Raw genomic sequence first — 24,506 nt, forward strand, 5'->3', positions numbered from 1 at the left:
GTATGACTATTGCAGAAATCTTACGCTACCTTTACACTACAAGCCCAATATAAACTTCATGCTTAAATCAGGTTTTGTGTTTAACAGTCAATATTACAGGAAGCTTTGCAATATTAGCTGTGAACTTTGCTGTTTTACTTCCTTCCTATTTGCCATGCACCTTAAAAGCCTCTGCTCTGGTCTCATGCACAACATCACTTTATTCTATCCATTTTATATCAGTATTCATACAGTTCTGGTTATTTTATTCCTGTTGCTTCTTATCCATCATTGCACTACGGTCACTTTATTTATCTCATATTTACCTTTATAGTTATATTGTATATATTAGTTCTGTTGTTCCATTTTTCGCCATGCACCTTATAACTTATCATTTAGTTTTGCCTACTTTCACATAGCTCTGTATATATATATTTATTTCTCGTTTACTGCACATAGTTCTGTTTACATCTGTCAGTCCGATCTCTGTCCACTTATATCTACTCTTTTTATATTTTGTATTTTAAGTTAAGTTAAGCTTTAAGTTGTATTTAAATTGACACTTTATATTTAGGTTAAAATGTTTCATCTACCTGCACTGTTGTTATTTTACTGCTCTGTATGCTTTTGAACTGCCCTCCGGGGACAAATAAAGTTTTTTGAATTGAATTGAATAATCATTAAGACTGAGGTTACAGTTTCAAAAACCATATATGTATGTGATTAAGGACTTCAAGTATATAAGGATATGGACTACAGATCCATAAAGATATGTATGTGATTAAGGACTACAGATACATTAGGATACCTTTGTGATTAAGGACTACAAATACATAAGGATATGGACTACAGATAAGATGAAGGACTACCGATACATAAGGACACGTATCTGATAAAGACTGTTTGACATAGTCGGGAAAAAGTTGAGCTAGTCAGATAAATTGAATGTGTTGACTACAAGGTGAAGCCGTCATGACTTTATACACTGAAACACTTTTTGCACAGAGACCCAAAGAGACCATACACAACACTGTGAGGGAGCACTCTTCATGTATCCGTCTGGAGCAGGGGGAGTGGTGAATGCAGTTTGAAATGTCTCCCTGCCCGGGTTGTCATAACCACAGTAGCAAGGCATGAAAAACCGTTCTCTATTTTGCTTCGTGGCTTTTCAGGAGAGAGAAGAATGAGGGCTCATAATTACAAAGAGTCTGACCTTCAAACTGAATAGTCGGCTAGAGACACAAAAGTCGATATTAAATAGCAGTTTCAGATTCAGTCAAACAAACTCAGCTTGCTGTTATATACTTCATCCTGAAACTTGTGAATATTTTGCATTTCTTGAATGGTTATATCACTGCTCAGTGATTTTATTGCATCTGCTAATGCTAGTGTTGAAGTACTCAAGACCGGTCTTGGTTTTGTCTTTGTCTGGATCCCTAAATGTCTTGGTCTGGTCTCGGTCTCGTTCTCCCTTGGTCTTAGTCTTGACTGAGTCTCGATCCCTAAATGACTTGGTCTTGGTCTTGACTGAGTCTCGATCCCTAAATGTCTTGATCTGGTCTCGGAGCGCTCTGCGTGCTACACTTTGGAAGACGTTCTTTGGATCACTTTGAACATGTGTAATTTAAAAGTCTGGGTTTAGCTCTAGTTTTCTGTCAGTGTCATTTAGTAAATCCCCTTTTGATCTCCTGGAATTCATGTCTGACTTAATTTCAGGTTAATTACTTTCCTTTAATAGACTGCATTTCCCCTAAAACCTGCTGGATTTTTTCATCATTTTGCACCCGTCTCCCTCCTCTGTTCTGAAATTAGAGCAAGAACTGATTGTTCTTGGGGTGAACTTTTCATCGAGTTTCCCTGTGAGGAGATTTTCCTCCGTTCTGAAAAGAAACTGAAAAGCAAACGTAACAGATATCTAACCGGATCCTTCCTGTTGGTGCACATTATGAAACCTTGTGCAGAAATAATATTACATCCCTGACTCTCAAAATAAACATGAGCTTTGTTTTGAAGGAGCAGTGTGCAGACTTTAGTGATATCTTGTGGAGGGGTTGCATCTGAGTAGCTACAGTATAGAGAATCTGTCTTAAGGTGATATGAGACAAAACTATAGTTACGCTTTATTAACTTCGAGGGAAGTCGTTTTCTTTTCCCATTGTTGAATTTTAACTTGAGCTTGAGCAGCTAATATGTTCCCAAACAATCATGTTAGAAAAAACCTTTGCACATCCACTTTACAAGACAGGTGCATAGGAGAGCAATGTGTCCATCAAAAACTTAAAGATTAACTCCTGCAAACTGTCTTGCAACTTGGCAACGTTTCGGTTTTCTTTCATTTTAATGCCCTGCTGGCATCTTCTGTCAGCAGAATCCATGTAAATGAAGCATAAATCTAACATACTGGAACTTCTAATATGACCTTCTCAATCATGGCTGAGGGCGCACTCACACTGCTCCAGGACTAACCGGGCCTGAGCACCGTTACCTCGTGTACATGACGCAACACATGCATGTCTTTACGTTATTATGATGCGTGCTTAGTTAACATCACAGGCGGACTCAAAAAAGGGGTTGCATAGTCCAGGAGTCTCGAAGAAGTGTAGCACTCGACGAAGCACTCGCACTACTCAAACGAACTGGACCATGGGGGTCAATGGTTCTTGGGCACGGTACAGATTGCCTAGTGTGAGTGTGCCTTTAGTGCTTTTAAAGTTAATACACCTGAGCATTGCTTACCTGTGCCGCCTCCCAGCCCCACTGGCGATACTTGGGATCGTGGGTGAACCTCCACATGTACCAGTAGGTCTCGATGACCTCGGGCCGCAGGATGTAGTACTTCTCGTTCTGCCGCACGGCCACCGCCTCCAGGCCGCTGTCGAACTTGAAGGCTTCCGGGCCGAGCTTTAAAACTGGAGGAGAAGAAAAGGCAAAAAAAGAGGAGGTGAAGAGGAGTAGAGGAGAAGGAGACATGAAGGAGACGTAAAGAGAGACATGAAGGGAGTGTGGGGGAGAAAAGGGAATATGGGAAGAGGTGGGAGGGAGAGTGGAGTTTAAAAAAAGGACAACACAGGATATAACAGAAGGAATTGAAACAGAGAAAAGATGAAAAATGTGGAGTATATTATAAGGTTTGTTGAGAAAAAGGGAGGAGGAAAGGAAGGTAAAAAAGTGGGTGATGAAAAGAGGTAAAAACAAAGAGAGGAGATGAACGCTATCCTTTTATCCTTGTTTGTCTTTACGGTTCAGTGACTGCTGATTACGGGTCAAAGCTGATATTAAATAACGGCCGTGTGAATGTGTGCGCTGTAAGGAGATAATAAGCCTCCTTCTCATTGATTTTACAGACTTTTCAACATCTTACGAGTGTTTCCTGCCAATTAAGTGTGACAGCCATTAAGAGTCTGACTGTGGAGAATCAGAGAGGCTGAGGAGGCGGTGAAAGGACCGAAACGATTAAACACACCACACACACACACACACACACACACTAACCGGTACAAAATGAACGCCTTGAATGACTGCTCATTAAGAACCAACAGGCTGGTTTTAGACAGCCTGACTGTTGCTTTCAAACTCTCTGCCACCAACCCAGAAACTTCTCTTTCTCTGCCCTCACACACACCCTCTCTCTGCATCTTCATTTGTTGCTATGGCAACCTCTACTCTTTTTCAGTGCAACCTCACGAGTCGTGACTTAACACAAGCAAACACAACTTCACGTACAGTCATAATGCAGATCTCACACACACACACACACACACACACCATTAATGCTCTCTGGAAAACATCCAAAGCAGGTACTGTGGCAGGTGTCCTTTGAATGGACGATACGTTTGAGACATATGCAACTAATGCGATTTTAGATCCAAGTAAATAAATCAAGAACTCTGTGTTGTGCTTTCATTCAGGTATAATTAACGATGTAAAATAGTGTGTGTGTGTGTTCAGCCTCACCTGTCCTATCGTAAGACTCATGGCAGGTGTGTGCGATCTCAGCGCCCAGCTGCAGGTAGTGTCCTGCCTTGTCGTCAGGCGAGCCGTCGGCGCCCAACGCGAACATGCCGCCGGCAAAGCAAGCCAGGTGGCCCATCTTCCTCTCCAGGTGGCCGTTCTTCCACTCACCAATGAATGTCAGACCGCCGTTTGATTTGCGAATCAGGTGGCGTTCGATGGCCTGGAGGGAGGGAGACAGTGAACAAGGATGTTGGAGATAGAACGTGTTTATGGATGTTTTTTGGAAATTGAGGGAAGATAGGCCGAAGAAAATGGACTGAGGTTAAAATAGAATTGAGTGTGTTTATACGTGGGAGTGTGTGTGTAGGCAGAAAGTGATTGAAACAGCTCACGGGCGGGAGGGGTGTTGAAGATTTAAGGTCAGAAAAGAGGGATGAGAAAACATTAATTATAGCAAGAATGTGCATGGAGGATGCTCATCATTCTTACAATTTTCTCTTCTTAAGAACACTGCAGTATTGAGGGATGGCACAATTATATATGTCACACAGTCGTATAGTAAAAAAGGTTAACTAATGGCAACTAGACTAAGAGCGATTTCTTCAGGTTAGTTGCCGATGAGCAACAAGATACAACCTCCTGCTCACACTGTACCTCGATGGCGTCGTCGTAGGTCTTGCGGGCTTCTGTATCGGTCTTGTCAGACATGATCCACGCCTTCAGCAGGTACTCGTAGAAACTGTCCCCAAGTCCTCCAACGGAGGTGTGATCTGGAGAGAGAAAGAGGGGACAAGAAGTGTTCAAAAAGAGAGAAATGAGAAGTCTCACAGGAATTATTCATATTTCCACTTTGCCTCCAAGTCTCAAAGGTATTCACCCGAACCTATGGTGCTTTTCTTCTTTAGCCTCACATTATATTAGCAGAATGTTTCCCGTCATTTCCCTGTTTTATTTACCCTTCCCTTGATGTACTCATATTTTAACGTCCCCAAAAGTTTACACAGCTGAACACGGCTGTCCTCGTTTGCAGGACACCACACAGAGAGATAGAAAGAGAGAGAGAGAGAGAGAGAGAGAGAGGAGGGGACACAGTGACCACTCACTTTGATCAGACTGAAAATACATGATTTCTCTTCAGAGGGAGTTTCAGTTGATCTCTCTTCTGTTTTAAAGCATTTGTGTAATTCAGGAGTGAAAGCCCTGACATGTAAAACATTATTCATAATATAAGCAGATAAAAGAGAAATGCCTGATTATGACAAATCCAAAATACTTTAGATTAGCGTTGACGCACCAGAATTTTTATTTTATGCTTCTATTAAAAAAATATATCTATACCTGTTTGATACCATGGCAACCAAATTAGAAGCCCTAGCCACCAAACATCGGGTCAATTCTTGTTTTTAATGACCAAAAATTGCAGGTGAACTCCTGCACACTGCCAACGCTGCAAAGACAAGTTTGGAACATTTTAGTACCTGTGGCTCACAGCAGTTTGTTACAAATATGACTGAAGATCTGTAGCTTTTTTATTTATTTATTTTGGTACTTTTTAACACTTTTTTTGTGATCATTTCTTAGAAAAAAACATCATATATTACACACTTTTTCCCTTTTCTTGCCCTCACCCCCCTAGAGCTCAAACATAAAAGTACAAAAGTGGATTTGTGCAAACGTCAGCATCAATCAAACTTCCAAACCTTTCCCCGACCCCCATCCTGCCCATGGCAACCACACATACATCCCAACCCCAGAAATACTATTAATCATTAAAATAAAAGCAATTCTTTCATTTTAAAACACGAGGTATTGTAGCGTATCAAAGCATGGACATGTTGGCAACCTAACTGAAGATACATAAACATTTTAGTAAACATAAATGATGTTTGTGCTCAAGAGTTTAATCATATCAAAGAGAACTTTATGTTGGTCTGCAGGTATTCAGAGTAACTTTTGAGTGATGTAATAAAGTGGGCGGGTGTTTTCAGGAAGGAGCTGTTAGTTTCTACTTTGGAGCTCCCCTGGTCGGGTTGTAAAAATATATTTTGTACCAGAATCTTGGATTAAAAGAGGGTTTTTTTTTAAAGCTCTGACTTCCCCAGATTATTCCTCATCCTCCTCAAATCTGTTCAGCTTGATCTAATCATATCCGATATTTGAGCAGATTGCTTTGTGTCTCATCTAAAGAGATTCTTTCCTGCATGTGATTAACATGCCCACAGGCAAACGGAGAGATATGCAAAGGAGCGAGAAAGATGAGGAATCCATTGAAGCGATGAATTATTCATCTTTTGTCACAGAGAGAGCGCAAACCTCACAAACAACCTTGGAGATAGAACTGAGGGCAGAGTGAGCGCCGGTGTGTGTGCGTGTGTTAATGCCTGTGAGTGCACATGAGGGTGACTGAGTTTGGATTTCTGTCATTAAAATGACAGCTAGTGATTGGTCACTGGAGTGTATGAAACTACATTTGGAAAAATTAATGAAACAAACATACTTATAACATACTTAAAGAAGCAATCTGTAAAATATCTTCTGTTTTAAATTAAAAAAGGACCTTACTATATGATCAGACATTAAGGAAACATGCTATGTTGAAGTGCTGGCTTCTCTGACAGCAATGCAGCAGCCAGTATGTCCTCCTTCTAACTTTAGATTCTGGTCCTGAATGGTCTGGATTTGTTTAGACCAGAGAAGGTAGGCGGTTTTAAAGCACCCCCACACGGCCGTTTCGGACGCCCCTCGGTTTGCCAGATATGAGAGCAGTTATCAGGTCAAACCAACAGGTGTTGCAGCGATTGAAGCGGGCAAGAGAACTGGTTCAGATAGAAGTGATTGAACCCGACCTAAAAAGCCTCTGCATGTTTCTAATAAGCTCCATGAGCAGAAACGTGCTCAAACTAGGATCAATATTGGAGATGCTTTTGAAAAATGGAGAGAGGTTAAAACGCAGAAAGGTTTACAGACCGATGCAGAGCTGGATAAACACTGAAGCTTCAGTGTCCACCACATGCCAACTCTGCTCAGCTTTAGTGTAAGGCACCAGACACCAACAAATATGATGCTGGGATTATTTTATATACAATATGGACAATAAATGAATAAATGAGCCCATGAAAAATAAGATTATAATGGGGGGAAAACTACTTTTTTTGTGACTATTGGTGATCTGAATTCACACTTTTTCCTACCCATAAAAACATACATGATTAAATTAAGCTTTTTCCAATTTTCAAGAGCTTTTACATGCCCTGCGATATACCTTACAAGTTTTATGATATCCATAACAGAAGTAGTGGGTGTTTATGCAGCATCAGCAGCACTAAAGCACTCATAATAACACAGACTATCTCTGGGGTCTTATGGCTTTTATTTGGCAGTCAACGATGTGTAAGCACAAAATGAAATGTTCAATACTTCCCCCGCTCCAAACACAGCACTCACACTATTAAATCCTGCAAGGAAACGACCACCTGAGTCAGATGAATGCTGGTGCTTTATGTATTCATCTGGTGTATCTGCTCAGCCAGCGCCTGGCAGCTCACCAGAACCTCTTCTGGTGACTCGGATAGTCAAGTAGTAAAGGTGGCAGGTGAGTATTTCTGAGTGTCATGGCAGAAGAATAGTTTCACCTTGGCCATGGTCACAGTGGCTGACAAAGAATATTTTAGTGAAATGGCTAGCTGTGGGAGGGTCAACCACCTGAGGGAGGGGTTACTGCCCTTTGTGATGTCACAAAGGGAAAATCTCCTAACGGCCTGTTTGAGCACACATTTTCTGAAAAGTGGAGCAAGCCAAAGATGGAGAGGATGGGCTTTCCTCATCATTGGGGGGGTTTGTAGACAGACTAGGGACACATATTAGTGTTAGAGAAACATGGTTAAGTGTATTTTGCATAATATGTGACCTTTAAAGCCCTTTTTTTGTCACCCTTATCCCACAATTTCCCAATATTTCTTGACTCTTTTAGGATGTAATGTGGCAAAAAAGCAAAGATTAAAACAGAAAACAGAACATGAAGTGCTCATCCAAGTTCCCTTGTTCTTCAACCTTTCTCTGTTTCACAGTCGCCTCTAACACGCTTTCAACTTGGCATCCGCCCACACAGACTCTCCCAACTTCTCCATTATTTTTCTGCCAATCAAAGGATCGGGGTCAGGCAGGGAGCGCCTGTCAATCAGAGGCAGGGTGTGCAGAGGAGGCAGCCTCAAACGTGCACTTAGCTGCAGACTCAGAAATGTATGTACACAAGGACACATCCTCACAAAGCTTCAAACACGCTCTAATTTACAGCACAGGTTCAGGGCACAGGCTGCGGTGGGAATACTGATGACTCTGTGCATTATGTGCCCAAAGATCCCACTGGTCCTCTGGTTTAAAATTCATCACGTACACTTGCTCACTCGCAGTGAATTTTCCTGAATATTTCCTGCTTCATTCACACATCACACAATCTTGACTTTAAAAGTATAATAATAGAGGGCTGGAAGGAGAAAGTCCAGGCAGAGGCAATTCCAGAGTCTGTTGGGGCCCGAGGCAAAAAATTATTGTGGGCCCCTCCAACCACCATTGTGCTGTTTTCACTCTCAGGCAGAAAATTCCTGTTCATTTTCCTTCAGTGATTTTAACAGAAATAATGCATGAGATGCTTAGCAGGCCAACGAGAGGGAGTGTTTTCAGAAGGGGCTCTCTTACAGAGGTTTCCTACAGTCATTGCAAAATTTGCACAGTTTGAACTACTGCTGTGGTTTAAAGTTTGTCAGCCCTTGGGGGCCCCTTACTGGCCCCCGGCCCCAAGCAGTAGCCTTGCGTTGTCTGTTGAGAAGCAGCTCCTCTGAGTCCAGGTCAAAGTAAAGTGTGTTTACACATGAAGCTACACATTTCCAGGAGTTTTAACAGTCTTGGTGAGTACGGTAGGTTAAAACAGATTGGTTGGGTGGTGTTATTGTGTGTGTGTGTGTGTGTGTGTGTGTGTGTGTGTGTGTGTGTGTGTAGGCAGTACAGTGCCTCAGTGAGGCAGGGATGTGTGGTTATAAGGCTGTCAGTCACAGCAGGATCTCATTAAGACTGAAACGCTCATCCTCATTCCTCATTAGTGTGGCTTAACTACTGCCTGCACACCTACACTCAGCTGTAAAGTACTCACACACACACTCGACACATACTTCTTCCACCCTTCATACACTTCAAATGTTGTCTCAAACACTAGGCACACATTCACACATTACTCTCAACCAGCACTAAACAACTCCTCACAATTTAAATGTTCATTATACAAACGCACCCAAACTCTCCAGACTCCCACACTGTTTCACATCTGACAGTCAGGATGTTCATTTCTGAAAACCTGTTTAACTTGAACAATTATACATGCAAACAAAACAATTCCAAACATTGGTCGTTGACTTGCTGTAGCAGCTGCTACAACAACAAAAAAAACACACAGATGGATTTTTGGATAGACTACATTTTGAGAGCAGACAGTAGTGCACATAAATCCAACACTCGGCAATCGTGCTGCCTCTCATCAGTCTGAAACTCTGTCTAACCGATGCTGAAATGAAACTAAATGAATGTGGCATGTCCTGGTTTGACTCTTCTGAAGTTACAGGTGTTTGGAAAATATGCAAATAACAATTCAAATTCAAAACAACAACAACATGTTTCCCCCCTCTGTGTATTTATCTGAAAAGACAATTTGAATGTGTTGTAATTTTCCGCCTCTCTGACTCTGTGAATAATGATGATAGCATCATGACAGAGCTGAGGGCAGGGACTGTGGAGCGTCTTTGTTGTTCCTTTATTGATCGGCCTGTTGTTGATTAATAACATGATAAACAAAACAAGTGATATTAGGATGGTTTCTTCTTTCTGAGTTTGACGCCCTGCTTCTTATCAGATCTCATCCTGACACATGTAAACATCACACCATTCAACATGAACCGTATTTAAAGGGAGAATGTGCCACATTTTACACATAAATAAAGCAGAAGTATATCCTCTGTAAATGTCTCTCTGAGTCATGACTGTCTACAATGAGTGAGAAGCTCGAGTCCCGCTGGCTGTGTTGTTGTCAGAGCCGTGTTTACATGGACAGGACGGCCTTGAGTATAAAGATGTTTTAGTCAAGGACTAGAGAAAAGAAGAACACACTCACTGCTTATTTTGACGTCACGCAAGTGTCTTTAGATCACGGTCATTCTGTGCAATATGAAGCTAAGAGCTAACTAAAGTGTGCTAACATTAGCATGCTAACTCAACGATGTAGGACACAGGCAGCTTGAGCAAAGGACAATTTTGTCAGCTGCTTGTGCTTAATGGTGCGAACTAGTTCATAACTTCTTTGTGCGAATGCGAGTGGGGAGGGGTTGGAGGTGTGTCGCTAGGGGAGAGCGGAGGCTTCAGAATAGCAGAGGTGTGGCCAAACAGCAGTTTGTTTTGGTTTCATGCTGGTGCTCAAGGGCGACACCTACTGGATCAAAAAGTCGCACATTCTTCGTTTAATGAATACAAATTAATTTATGTTATGGAAGTTGGATGAAGGGTATGCCTTTGATGCTGGTTTAAATTTGTTATTCACAAAAACTCTCAGTTTGTAAAGCGAGGGGGAAACTAAGGTATTATTCTGGGGTTACAAATCGGAGCAGATCTGTATGAGTGTGCATTAAAAAACACATTTGAATACTTCTTTAATTCCATTGCCTAAAACAATTTGTTTACCAGATGGGAGTCTGATGTCAGCAGCCGTTGTTAAGCTCCATCTGTGATTCCAAACGCTCCCTTTGGGGCTCAGGGATTCAAATCACAAAGAGGTTACATGATGAGTTTTCACCATGACATTTCACAGTTGGGTATATCTGGCCCTCGCCACGACTTGACCTACAAATTCATATAACGCCCTCACAGTGAGGAAGTGAGGACGAGAAACCAGAACCAGTTCCAATTTGTCCGATATATCGTAATATTACTCCCGCAACATAATCAATATGTTCTGACAGTTTACATTTCAAATGAAATCAAACGTTTGTGTTTACACTGCTGCAGGAGGAGTCATGGCAACCATCTACATGAATTGAAATAGCATGTTTCTTCGTTTGGTTTTACTTGTGTTTACGTTTTCGTTTCTGATGTTGTCTTTCGTTTTGTGTATTTTGTGATCTGTAATGTTTCTGTAATTCACTTCAGTGTCTTTTTGTGTTAGGTGTGGTTGGTAGGCTGAGAAGCAGGGTCAGTACTGATGTCACACCTGAGGCGGGGTGTGGTGGCTCTGACCGGTAGCCCTCATTAGCTGCACCTGGGGAGGAGTTGGGGGCGCACATTGAGTAGAGTGGACGCCATGAGGCAGACAGAGAGAACTCCCATGATTTCCCGCCAGCCTTCATGTCGTCTTTTGTTATTGATTTTTTAGTATTGATTGAGAGCCCCCTGGCAGCAGAATCTACATATTGAAAGATTCAAAATCTTTTGAACTATCTGAGTAAAATTCCATCTTTTTTAGCATTAATTTTACACTAAATATACTCGTTAATTAAGGTAACTGTTTGGACGCTGGCTGAGGAAATGAACAAACAAGCAAATAATGTACTATGAACTGATACGAGCAAAGTGCCAGAGGCTTCAACTGACATGTGTGAAATGATTTAACTTCCCATCCATGTGTTAGACCTTTAAAGAAGTTGGTGTTGAAATAAAATGAACAAAAAGACAAAGAGTCAGAGCTAAAGTTAGCCAGCTTCGTTAACTAGGCTCCACTTTCTGAGTGAAATCAAATGGGTCCTGCAGTGTTGAAAGTTGTAAAGGGAGTGATGTTTTTTTTTTTTTTTTTTAATCACTAATGGTACATGGGGGCTCATTAAAAAGGATGAAATACATCTTGCAGGAACGTTTCTCCACTACAGTATACATACAGGCTCCAGACAGAAGCAAACCACAGAGGCCGGCAGAATGTCTCTTTGCAGCCCCGGCTGTCAAATGTCCATCAGACTGCTGCCATGGGAAATGCTGAGCCAGAGGTCGAAAGCTTAGACAGTGTGGTGAAAAAGAATATATGCTTCTTTTCAAGTTGTGGACAAAAAGCTACGGTATCATAATAAGTTCTTACATATAGTGAAGCGAGCACTTTGTTTGACTTTATTATATGTTCAGTGATGATTTCAGAAAGGGATAATGACAAAGTCAATGTAACAATTATGCTTGAAAGTAACCCTCAACAAATCAAGGAAAACAGAAAAACAGACTAATCTTAAAGGTCACATCTTCCCCTTCTTTTCACACAAGTTTAAATTCTCAGAGCTCCTCAAAACATGTGTGTGAAGTTTCTTGTTCTAAATCCACTCTGATCCTGTATTTGATCATGTCTATAAACCCCTCTATTTCAGCCCTGCTCAGAACAGGCTGTTTCTGTGTCTGTACCTTTTAATGTTAATGAGCTGTGTCTGACCACGCCCCCTCTCTGGAAGGGCTTGTGCGGCTCGGGCTTTCTTGCTCCATGTCCTATTGTTTACGGTCAGAAGGCAGACTCAGAGGGCAGAACAAACACCTAGCTGTGGGAGTGTCACCCACCTGGGGGAGGGGTTACTGCCCTTTGTGATGTCATGAAGGGAAAATCTCCAAACGGCCTGTTTGAGCACACATTTTCTGAAAAGTGGAGCAGGCAAAAGACCGAGGGGATGGACTTTACCTCATCATTGGGGGGTTTGTAGACAGACTAGGGACTCATATTAGAGTTAGAGAAACATGGCCAATAGTCATGGACCTCGTAATAAAACATATATCAAAATAAAACATGACTGGACATGGTTACTTCAAAGCTCAATGAATAAACTGGCGTGTATGACAAATGAGTGTAGACATAAAGTGTAAAAAATCATTAAATTCTAATCCACAGTGGCACTTCTGCTTCATAACTTGTTATTTCGTGGGAATTTATGGACATTCAAGGGCATTTTCGCAGTGAGCCCCCTGGATTTTCACATTAATTACATTCCTCTTCCCCCCTCCCTTCTTGTGTGTGTAACATTCAGCCTCTTCAAGCATTACTCAGGGGGCACTACAGCAGGTCGGGTTGTTTTTTTTAAGGAGCTATAGGCTTTAATTAAAGCAGCGATGCTTTGCTATATTGAGCTGTTCTGGTAAAGGCAACAAGGCAAAGTGGCAGCTAATTAATGAGTCTGGGCTTCATATACCAACACAGGAACACATTAACATGCAAGTAGATCAAGAGGTATGGAAGGTGGATTGTGCACAGAGACACCATGAACTCACTCTGATAGAAACACATGAAACAGCTAAGAAAGACATTTTGGATATTTTTACAGGAATCACTATAAATCTACAAAGACGTGATGACAGCTGAGCTTAGTTAAGGCACTTTTTTCCCTAAATAAGACGTCTGAAAAGGTCTTCTGACTCCCATATATAATAAGAGAACATCCCTCCTGACTCGCACGCAAACAGAGAAACAAAACATCCGTCATCACCTGCCCAATCGTGCATCTCGCCGGCTAACCATCCATCTGTTAATGTACTCATTCGTCCATCAATCAATCTGCCCTCCCTCCCTCCATCTTCCATCCATTTATTTTCCCCTGCTTTCGGCCCAAAGTCTGTGCACTTCTAAGCACATCCGTCTGCCTGCCAAACCACATCTCAATCCATTAACGAGCCTCTCCATTTATCCAGCCATCCACGAGTGCCCTCCATTTGTTTTGTCGACAAGTAAAACAAATAAAACAGAGATCTCGTCCTGCTAGACCACAGAAGTTGGTTAAAAATCTATATTTTGCTTCGTTGAATGCCTTTAGTTTTTTCTTCTTTGTGCATTTTGTTGTTGTTTTCCTATATGGTATTTACGCCGTAGTGTCTGTGAGTATCTTAGGTAGCGACTCTTTCTTCTAGACACTGAAAACATCTGAATATATTCAATTTGAAACAGATCCCATCTTTTCATTTCCTTTCAGTGAAGCAAAGAGTAAACTGAGCAGAAAGCCATATCTGATTGATGGGGGGGAATACAGCAAGTCAGTTTAAAAGAAAATATTTCCAAGGCACACTACACAAAAAGGAATATTTTAATATCCACAATGTTTTCATATTCTGTTGGATATTTTCAGATAACAAACTGGGATCCTTTACATATCTGTCATCCAGAATCTAAATCTCTGCTGAACGCCTTCTCAGGTTTTTAAACTCTCCCTCCTGAAATGTTGAAGAATAAACATCAAGGAATATTTAATGATCCCTTGAGGACGCTGCGATGATAACTTGAAATGTCCTCAAATAGTGTCAGGGGGAGGGGGGAGCACAAACATTCAGAGCGCATTCATGAGAGGAAATGTAGATTATTCAGAATAAATATTTGGATGATGAATCAGAAGAAGTGACTCCAGGCGGGAGGTAAACTCAGCAAAGTAAGAGGGGGGGAAGTCAGCTTCTTCTGTTTGCCATAGAAGCAGGGAGAAACTGTTTGTCGTGTGCTGAAGTAGTGCTAAAACAAAGTGGATTGCTGATGGTAAAGTACTGAAAAAATGAATATGGTGTACACTGGAGACATAATTGATTGTCCTGTCACATGGTACAAACAGCACGTCTGCAGTGATGTATAGCAGCTACCTCTATGCTGCACTGACCTGTTTCTCACTAAAGGGGCCGAGCTGACCGGCATCTGACTGGCTAAAACCAGAGGTCAGAAAAGTCAGAGTTTTGTGAGTACGTCTCAAGTCTCTGGTCCCAAGTCTTGAGTCAAGACCCCAATAAAGACAGAAAAGACCGGAGTCGAGTCCAGTTCAACCCCACTTCAAAAATACCGAAATATCCGTTTAAAGTGTACATGAGGGGTAAGGAGATCTAGGGGAACATTAAGCTGCCATTTAACATAAAACTGTAAACATTATTTCACTTGTTTTCCACAACATTATTGAGGGTATTACCTCAGCGTGTTTATCCCGTGTCTCACTGAATGATTGCAGGTGTGTAGCCGACCACCAGCTTTAATTACATGTGTGTCATAAATGACTAAGAGGAAAATGAACGGGTTTTAGGGCAGGAATTGGGTGTCACTGCACATTTAACTTGACTCTGTGAGCTGTTAATTTCCCCGGGCACACGGCCAAAACCCAGTCAATAAACTGGGAATACTGTGTTCCCCCTCCTCCGTCTTTCTCTACCAGCTTCAATTTGTTCTCATTAAAGAAGATCCATTCTGATCCCTTAGCCCCTCACTTAGTGATGATGCCTCCTGTTTCTCTTCACAGCACATGATCGTCTCCGGCTCAAAAGGAAAGTTTGAGACTTTTCCCGATAGGCTGCTTGTAAACCAGTGATGCAGTCTGGTTCTTCCAATGTAAAGCTGCAAACAAATACGCCTTCCCAGAAACTGAAGGGGAGTTTGTTTCATTCCTTTTGTTGAAGATATTCTTAAAATTTTGTTTCTTTCTTATAAACGCTGCTCTTTCCATGGCATTGAAAATTGAGGTATTTCAATCACAATTCGTCTTTACATACAGCTTTTGTAATACAATATGACAAAATGTGCTTTTTAAGATTTATTTAAAACTAAAATATTTATACACAAATCTGGTAGTTTTCTTCTTCTTAATCTAAACCAAAATGTGTACTCACGTTGGCCCCAGCGGCCTGTTCGAGGATTCAGGTAGTTCGGGTAGAGCCCGTTGGGTCGGTCCATTTTGGCCAGCAGCTTCCGGATGTGCATCACCTGAGAGGGACAGCAGGACAAATCAGTAAGATATCTACTGAATTAAATGATAAAATAACCTTACTATATGATCAGACATTAAGGAAACATGCTATGTTGAAGTGCTGGCTTCTCTGACAACAATGCAGCACCCAGTATGTCCTCCTTCTAACTTTAGATTCTGCTCCTGAATGCTCTGGATTTGTTTGGACCAGAGAAGGTAGATGGTTTTAAGGCACCCCCACACGGCCGTTTTGGACGCCCCTCGGTTTATCTTAAGTCTATCTGAACTGGTTCAGATAGAAGTGATTGTACCCGACCTAAAAAGCCTCTGCATGTTTCTAATAAGCTCCACGAGCAGAAAAGTGCTCAAACTAGGATCAATATTGGAGATGCTTTTGAAAAATGGAGAGAGGTTAGAACGCAGAAAGGTTTACAGACCGATGCCGAGCTGGCAAAACACTGAAGCTTCAGTGTCCACCACATGGCAATCTGCACATCGACTCTAGAGAGGAGGGGGCAGGGGGAGACAGCTCTCTCCAATGTTTTAAATTTAGACTGCAGTACCCATTTTAAACACTAGGTGTCATATTGCTCCTTTAATGACACTTGACACAAACATATAGTAACACACTGACCTTCTGGTAGTAAGCAGGGTTTCCTGTCAGGTAGGTGAGATGAACAAATTCCATGTGCAGAGTCCCAAACTCAGCCAGGATGCTGCTGCCCGCCGACGCCCATCCCCAGTTACGCCCAACACCACTGGAACAAGGGGGAGGACAGAGAAAGAGAGAGAAACAAGAGGAGAGAGGACAACATTTGTTACGGAGGGTAAGACATAAATACTGAAAATTAAAGAGAGTGAGGAATAGACTGGGTTGCAAAAGGAAGTAAACATTGTACTCTAATTCTTCACAGCAATATAAAAGCAGGGTCAAAGTAAACACTGGATTCATGAAGAGAAAACCTGTAATGTATCTGTCTGGGCTGACATGTCTGTTAGTATAAACAGATAGTCTAACACTATCAGTGTCAGTGTTTGAGATGTTTGGCTGTCAAAACCTATTAGTAGACTTTTTTCAGGGTTGGTGCAGAAACACAAGTGCTTTAAGTCATCGGCGGCTGTTTTGGGTTCACTTTCCGATAAATAAATAAGGAATAGAACAAAAGTAGGATTTGCATGTAACAAAAGCATGAACATGCTTTAATATGCAAAGGTAATTTCCTGCAATTTCCAGTAATTGTGATACTTGTGAAGCTCTTCAACCCTACATTTTCACAGTGGGTCTAAATGACATTTACACATGACCACATGTGACCCAGGATGCATCTCTGACTGCTTCTATCACACAGGTGTGTGTTTAACGTCATTAGGGGAAATCTTGTATGATTATACCTGTGTGTGAGGAGACAGCATGTGTGTTAACAGGCCGCCTTTGTGTCTGATCAAGCAGAAAAAAACTGAGAGAGATGTATTGAACATGTGTGTTTTCCAATTATTCAGATGAATCTGGGTCCGTATAAACACGTGTAGCGGAAAATTATCCGCAGTGTGCTGGTAAGGAGGGAGATTAAGAAAATCCACAAAGCATCTGCCCACAGGCAAATTAGAGCAACCTTGAGAAACAGAAGGCCTTCACTAGTAAAGCACAAATCCTAATAACCTGCAAACACACACACACGCACGCACGCACGCACGCACACACGCACGCACAACGAGCCAGCTGGAGGTTAGCAACCAAGTTCCCTGCAGGTTCATGTAGCAGTTTTATTTCATTTCATTGATTCAATGAAAACGTGTATTGAAAGTAAAGAGCAGTGACGGATGGAGGGAGTCACGACGAGAACACACCCTCTTCACATGTCGTTAAAATCAGGACAAAAAAAACAACAACAGCTGTAGAAGTAAATGACAAAGATATTTCCATTCCAGAAAGTGATGAGACTCCTCCTCAGGTCTAACTGCAGGAACATGTTGAACAGCCTGAGGTCACAAATGATGCAATAATGAGAATAATGAAGGTGTGAAGTGTCCTGCCCTCACAGCGCAGTGTGTACACGTCCACACAGTCAGGTGAACACCTGAGTGGGCACACGGTCGCTGTGTGGGCATTTTATTGTGCACCTCGGGCAGTTTGAGATATGCAGCTTGAACAATATATTCTGTGCCCTAACCAAACACTTCACAATATTAAAAGCCTGCATTTACAGAAAAATTACTTCATTGTGATCACTGCTGACAAGAGCCTGACTTTGTGTTTCTGTATTGCTGCTGTTGTGCCAGAGATTGAGGCTCTCCAAGTTTAAACTGCTCCGAGTCGACTTCAAGTGAATGGAATAGAGCCTTACCGATTATATCGGCCGATATAAGCATAGAAAAAAGATCAGCAAATAGATGGGAAACATGGTGGATCCTTTAGCAGCTAATGAAATCAGAAAATTTGTCAGGAGTTGGTTGAGACCAAACATAGAGCTAAAAGAAAAAGTTATTTTTATTTTAAGATTTTATATTAAGATTTATTTTTGGGGCTTTTTGCCTTTATTTAAGAAGCCAAGGAATCGAGTGGAAAAATTAGGAAGACATGCAGGTAAGGAGTTCGCGATCGGACTGCTGGCTTGGAGTACCATTGCGTCCTAAGCACTAATCCAACAGGTGCCCAACGAGAGTAAATATTTGACCTACAGTTGTCAGGTAGCAAAGACACATACTGGTATGCACATTAATGAAAATGTTCCTCTGCATCTGTGAATCTGTGAAACCATTTTTCACAATAGAGGTATAATAATAATAATAAGAGCTAGCATGACATTGTTTCAAGTGGTGCTGTTCCTTTGTTTAACATATGGAAGAATCTTTTAGAAGAACCATTAAGAGAAACAGGAAAGTTATCAAGCACCACCTGTCTACTGCTCAGTCAATCTGAGTGGCACATTTCACTTTATATTCAAGCTAGCTGGATGAAGGGGTTGATTCTAAGCAGTGGAGTCACTGACCTCTTCAGGTTGACCATGGCCCAGGGGATTCCTGTGGGGGTGTTAAATGCAGGAAGCAGCTTCTCTGCGAGCTGAACCGCCTTCAGCTTGAATACCTAAAGAGACAAAGAGAGAAAGAGTGTGTTAACGTAAAGATGGAGTTATTTAACATTCCTGTTTTATCCTGCTCACTTGGACTCTTTTGCATTTCACTTTCCCTGTTTAATATTCTTCTCAAACATCTGACAGGTACGAGCATAAATCTGCCAACAACGAAAACAAATGCAGGACGAAGAGGAATAAAACAGAGTGAGATGTCAGGAGACAAACAATGGCTAAATGACGGCCACTAAAGTGTCAGAGCTTATCAGATTTATGGAGGAGGCTGGCACGCTTAATATATGCAAACTCTGCCTTCAAACTGTGCTGCAGCGATATGAAATGTTTCACCGAGATGTCTACAAGAAAAGCTTGGAGGTCAAACCACAGCGATAGAGCAGAGTGAGACACCAAAGTACAAAGTCAGAGACGGATTTCTTATTATCATATTTGTCTTATTCATACAGAACGATGGAGAAAATATGGATATGTGTTCGTTTTTAGACTACACAAGTCTCGAGGTCAACTGACAGACGAAGGCCGAGAACAATCCTGTGTTCTTCTCTCATCATGCCAATCAAAGACATAAAAGATGTTTTATTCTATTGCTGAACTCACTGAGCATGGTGAACATATGCTCAGAACTACAAATATAACTGCGGATAGTGGGAAACTGTTTAAAAGAGAGACAAATCAAACTATGATTGAACCCTTCACTATGAGCCGCACATTTAGTAATGCATTAATACTGTTTGCTGGGATTTAAAAAAGGTTTATTTGGGTAAAAATCATCACTGCCAATTGTAGACTGAGCAATCCAATCAAAGTTGAGGAGTGGTGGAACTGATTACATTCAGACTGTCTGTCACATTCAATATGTACAAAAGCAAGTCGAGCTCAGCTCCATCCTCTCTCCCTGCACACTGAAGACATTATTTATTTCAGAGCAAATGTAGGAGAAAGAAATTATTTCTGTACATTGTATTGTATTTTGAAATTGACCAAACGCTCTGTCCGTTTCCTTGTCTGACTTCCTGTCCGGGTCGTCATATTCTGTCCGGGCTTGACGCGTGCCTGCAGCTTACTCCATTGAAAATAGACTTGCAGCTTATTTGAAACGGAGCAGAGCGTAGTGGCGCTCTGTGAGGGGTAATAATGGATTTGAAGTGTCTAAAATTGTAAATTCTGGTTGGTGTTTTTTGTTTTGGATTTTGAAAATTTCTAAATATCAGAGAATCGAAAAAGACCTTTTGAGTACTTTGAGTTTTCTGTTGTATTGTTCATCATTAGAAGTAAACTGATTTACACAAGTCTTCTATACGGATTGCGGCGCTCGCTGTGGAACACAATCTTTGACTAGCGTGACAGTGAACTATGGCGGGATAAGACTCACACCATGCCAACTTTTTCTCTCATGTTTGATCCTGAGAAGAGAACAGAGTTTGTCAAACAGGTGACTTCTTCTGCCCAATAAAATAACTCTTCTCTGAATCAGCAGTTAGATGTATTAAATGCCTATAACCCATGTACAGAGGCTATAGTCCTCCAAGCAGGCGGCCTGGGTTCAAGTCCAACCTGCAGCTCCTTTCCCGCATGTCATTCCCCACTCTCCAATCTCCACTGTCCTATCAAATAAAGGAAAAAAAAGCCTAAAAATAAATATTTTAAAATAAAGAAATGAGGGAGATCCCTTTGAGAATAATTATTGCGGTAACAAAAATCTTATGCCTTCTGTTCATTTTAGTTTTATGACTTGTCTGACTATCAAATAACATATTCAGAATCTCCAACACCCAGACACCTGAGAGATGAAAGTTGAATTCTTACATTCCTTTCCTCAGCTATACAGTGATGTACTGTAACAATGATTTTATAAACAAGCTTTTTCACTTCAGCTGAATTTCCCTCAAATAGAGAGAGAGAGAGAGAGACCTCTAGAGAGTTGTACATACTCACAAAAAGATGTTGCCTTGCAAAGGTGTCACTTTTATGTCCAAACAACACATGGAAGCGGATTTTAAAAAATCCAATTACTCACAGCATGAACAGGGAGCCTTAACACGAGTCCACCAGACTAACACAGCAGGACATGGACTGCTAAAGCTGCCTTTTGTTTTTTTTTTGACAGTTAACAAGCTCAAAACAGTCACACTGATGAAAACAACAAAAACACACTTTTTACATAAACCTCTGCCGGGCTACTGCTGCAGATAAACACATCTGGTGATGCACTCTGACAAATGAAACACGCTTACTATAAACTAGATAACTGAGGAAGATATGTGGCATGACAAATCTACTTCAAGCACATTGTTAAAGAAAAAAGGTTGACCCTCCTCTGGTTACAAAACTGCCAACAGCTGTCCGATACGTGAATAAAGAAGTCCCACCTCTTCATAACTGAAACACTAAAAAGCAAAAGTTTTACACCTGTCATTCCCTGACATTTTGAAAATGTCCACTTCCTTGTTTTGTGATATTTTCCCTCTGAAGGATTGTGTCTGAAGGGACAAATGGAAAAGTAAGAACTTCTACAACTCTCAGACAGCGGGCAGGAGGAGCGGCATCATCGAGGGAGTCCTGCCGACACAGGGCAGACTGTCGCTGATTCATCAACACAATCTGTCAGGGCTGAACAGTTTTATAGCCAGACCAGATCTATGGAATCTCCTGCTGTAAGACGGAGCAATAACACATGCTGGAGTTTGCAGAATACTTAAGCAGCCAGAGGGACACCTTATACAAGACTCTGGAGGTCAAGCTGTGGAGTTTAACACAGAACACATACAGACAAATAGGAGGAGGCAGAAAACAATACAGTCACACTGATCCAGAGATATGCCTGCATACAGGAAGGCATGAAACCCGTCTTATTTTGAGTTTGTTCTCAAACATTGTCTAAAGCCGCTTTCACATCTGCACTCCTGAAAATATCTAGATAATTTCAGGAGGACTGCTCCGGATATTCTCCTGACCTGGCTGTTCACACATGCTCCTCACAGCGGGTAACTATCCCTGTCAGAGTGGGGATGGCTGTCTCCTGAGGTAAGACGAGGAAGTAGCGGACCAAGCAACAGTCCACTATACGACGCTGTAATGAGAATATTTGCCTTTTTATCAACGCTTTGTGTAGTCCAATGGAATGACAATATCAACTAAAGAGCAAAGAAGAACATACTGGAGAACAGAAAACGTAATGCAGCCGTTAAATTACATGCACAGAGATCGTAGTGGTCTCGTTTATACAGTCTATGCACTGGGTACTGGTCCCAGTATTTAAAAGTAACCACCCCCTCCCATTGGCTGGAGGTGAATTCTCTGGATATTATCCTGCTGCGTTCTCACTCTGACTCGCTGCAGAAAAAAATACTAGGGGTCTGGCAGGAGAAACTCCGGGTGAAGTTCAAGTGAAAAATGTGGCTGTTTGTGTTCAAACAAACAGCTCTGCTCAGTCATCATAGACCCCTCTACTGATTCTGGGCCTGTACGTCTGCTGGGGCCCCTAACACACTCTTTTGCGTTTTATTGGCAATTTCGCTGCTGATGCCATCAAGCAGGGACACGATCCAAACGGGCCACCAGAGGAGACTCTGCTGCCCTCACAGATAAAACTCTACGGTCGACGATAATCATCCCCCTCCTCTGCTTTCATCTACAGAGAGCGCTAACGAAACAGGATGCTCTCAGGGAAACGCAAACATGCAATCTTAAGCAACACAAGTGGTGTTTTTGTTGTTAAAGGAGGTAAGCCTGCTGAGAGATGGAGAGGGAGATAGAGGATCTGATTGATGAGTGAAAGTACGGTTTTCTTATCTTGTTTTCATAACTACAGAGCATTAGCACACTTTAGAAAAGTGGTGCTTTGCCTGTTTTCATTGCCAAAGTTAGTCTTCAGCACAAGGTGTGAAAACACTCACAGGGTATGAAATAACATGTTGCCAGATGCACCGCATGACTGTAGGAACCCTTTGGATGTTAATTTTCAGGTTGTCAAAGAACCAGCATTTCCTGCAAGTTATTTTCTTTACCAACTCAGTGGAGGGTCAATTAACAATGAATCATTCAGTATTTTTATCTGCAACTCCTGAAATAGAAAGAGTGCAAACCCTCAGTCAGTGACTGTGATTTATGTGAAGATTGCTTTAATGGATACCGAACAGAATAAAAACACAAAATCATTTGACTTCATGCCATGGTAGCAGGTGACCCTTTTTTTTCCTGTTAGAGCTAAAGATTGAACATGCATTCATTAAAAGAGAGGTGCTAATTTTATTTCTTCACTGCAAATAACCTCAAACTAGTTTCTATGGAAATTATGTAAATGGTACACCTCAGGTCAGAACTTCACATTCACACACTGATGGTAGACGTTGCTATGTAAAGTGTCCATCAGTCTTAACTAATCTATTCACACACATTCATACGCCGACGACGAAGCAGCGTGATCAACTTTGGGTTAAGTGTCTTGCCCAAGGACACATCGGACATGTGGCTGAAGGAGCTGGGGAACAAACCCCCAACCTTCCGGTTGAGGGATGACAGCCCACCACTGAGCCACAGCCTGTGTTTGCCTAATTTAATTAGGCACATTTCATGACTGTTAGGCATCTGCAGAAGATTTCATTTGAGAAACCTTTTTTGACAGATATGTAACAGTTTTGTTAACTTATGTGTGGTAGTGTGGTAAAAAAGAACATTGAACATTTTGGTTTAGAGATAAATAAATTACCATACCTTGTCAGAACAACGAATAAGAAAAGTGCTTACTTTGGTGATGTGAAAAAAACTCACATTAATTAAAAATGTGTGAAATAAGTGTCTCATCAGGAATCGCACAAGGAGAAATATTTTAAATCTTACATTCTCTCTGCAGCTTCAGGTCTGAACAGAAATCCTTCAAACATTCCTTCACATCGACAACAACATCAGACGAGGACCAACTTCAAATGGGGTTGCGAGAGATTTGGTAATAAGTAGTTCCAAGATCGTGTCGTCATTTTGCAATCTTTATACTGGATGAAAGCTGCTCATACGTAACTTTGACATTCAGTCCAATCCATCCAATGTTTGTGTCCTTTTCTCTCTCTGACTCATTTAAAAAACATTGCAGGAAACTGAACTCATGACATAAGTGCATCTATATTATTGTTGGTATGTAATATGTAATTCCTGAGTATAGCAGGAAAGCGAAAGTGAAGTGAAAAGCCCAGACAGTGGTCTGCTGTCTCATGTTTCCATCTTTCTCCCTGTAGGTCTGACAGTTTTAGTGCTCAGCCTTTTAAAATGCATCACAGCACACTATGACATCAATCACTAGATGTACACTCTCTGTGAACACATACACACACGTTTAAGGATTTGATACACATGATGGAGAATGAGCACAAGGTCATGCAGGAAATCTGATCTCACTACTTTTGGTCAGCACATCAGAAGCTTATGAGTCTTTGCAAACCAAGTTTTTATTGGTTGGTCTTTTAGTGTCACCTCGTTTGCCATTTGTGCGTCAGTTTTCTGCGATGTAAGCTGTAACAAAACCGTATTGTGATACAGAGATCGGTCACCAGAGAGCCTCCATGGACGGTTTATCATTTTAAGAGCTAATTAATTGACTTAATTGGAGATTTCTGGCAAATCTCCCAGATTAAATGTTACTGAGATTATTTTAATTGATTGATTAGAAATTATTATTTTTGGCTGTTATGGGCCTTCTTTTTGGAGCGATAGGACAGTGGATTGAGTTGGAAATCAGGAGGAGAGAGAGAGTTGGGAATGACATGCGGGAAATGAGCCACAGGTCGGATTTGAA

The 24,506-nt window shown here is 41.4% G+C and overlaps 1 protein-coding gene across 1 annotated transcript in view; it reads right to left on the reverse strand.

Annotated features, from left to right (window-relative positions):
• man1a2 (mannosidase, alpha, class 1A, member 2) overlaps positions 1 to 24,506 on the reverse strand; it is a 135,752-nt gene that overhangs the window by 14,238 nt on the left and 97,008 nt on the right. The window contains exons 7-12 of the mRNA XM_061053579.1: positions 18,620 to 18,714; positions 16,264 to 16,387; positions 15,553 to 15,646; positions 4,588 to 4,703; positions 3,934 to 4,153; positions 2,716 to 2,888 (exon numbers count right to left, since the gene is read on the reverse strand). Of these exons, the coding sequence (XP_060909562.1) occupies positions 2,716 to 2,888; positions 3,934 to 4,153; positions 4,588 to 4,703; positions 15,553 to 15,646; positions 16,264 to 16,387; positions 18,620 to 18,714 (822 nt within the window). The remainder of the gene's footprint in view (positions 1 to 2,715; positions 2,889 to 3,933; positions 4,154 to 4,587; positions 4,704 to 15,552; positions 15,647 to 16,263; positions 16,388 to 18,619; positions 18,715 to 24,506) is intronic.

The sequence above is a fragment of the Labrus mixtus genome, chromosome 13 (assembly GCF_963584025.1).
Source record: "Labrus mixtus chromosome 13, fLabMix1.1, whole genome shotgun sequence".
Taxonomy (NCBI): Eukaryota; Metazoa; Chordata; class Actinopteri; order Labriformes; family Labridae; genus Labrus; species Labrus mixtus.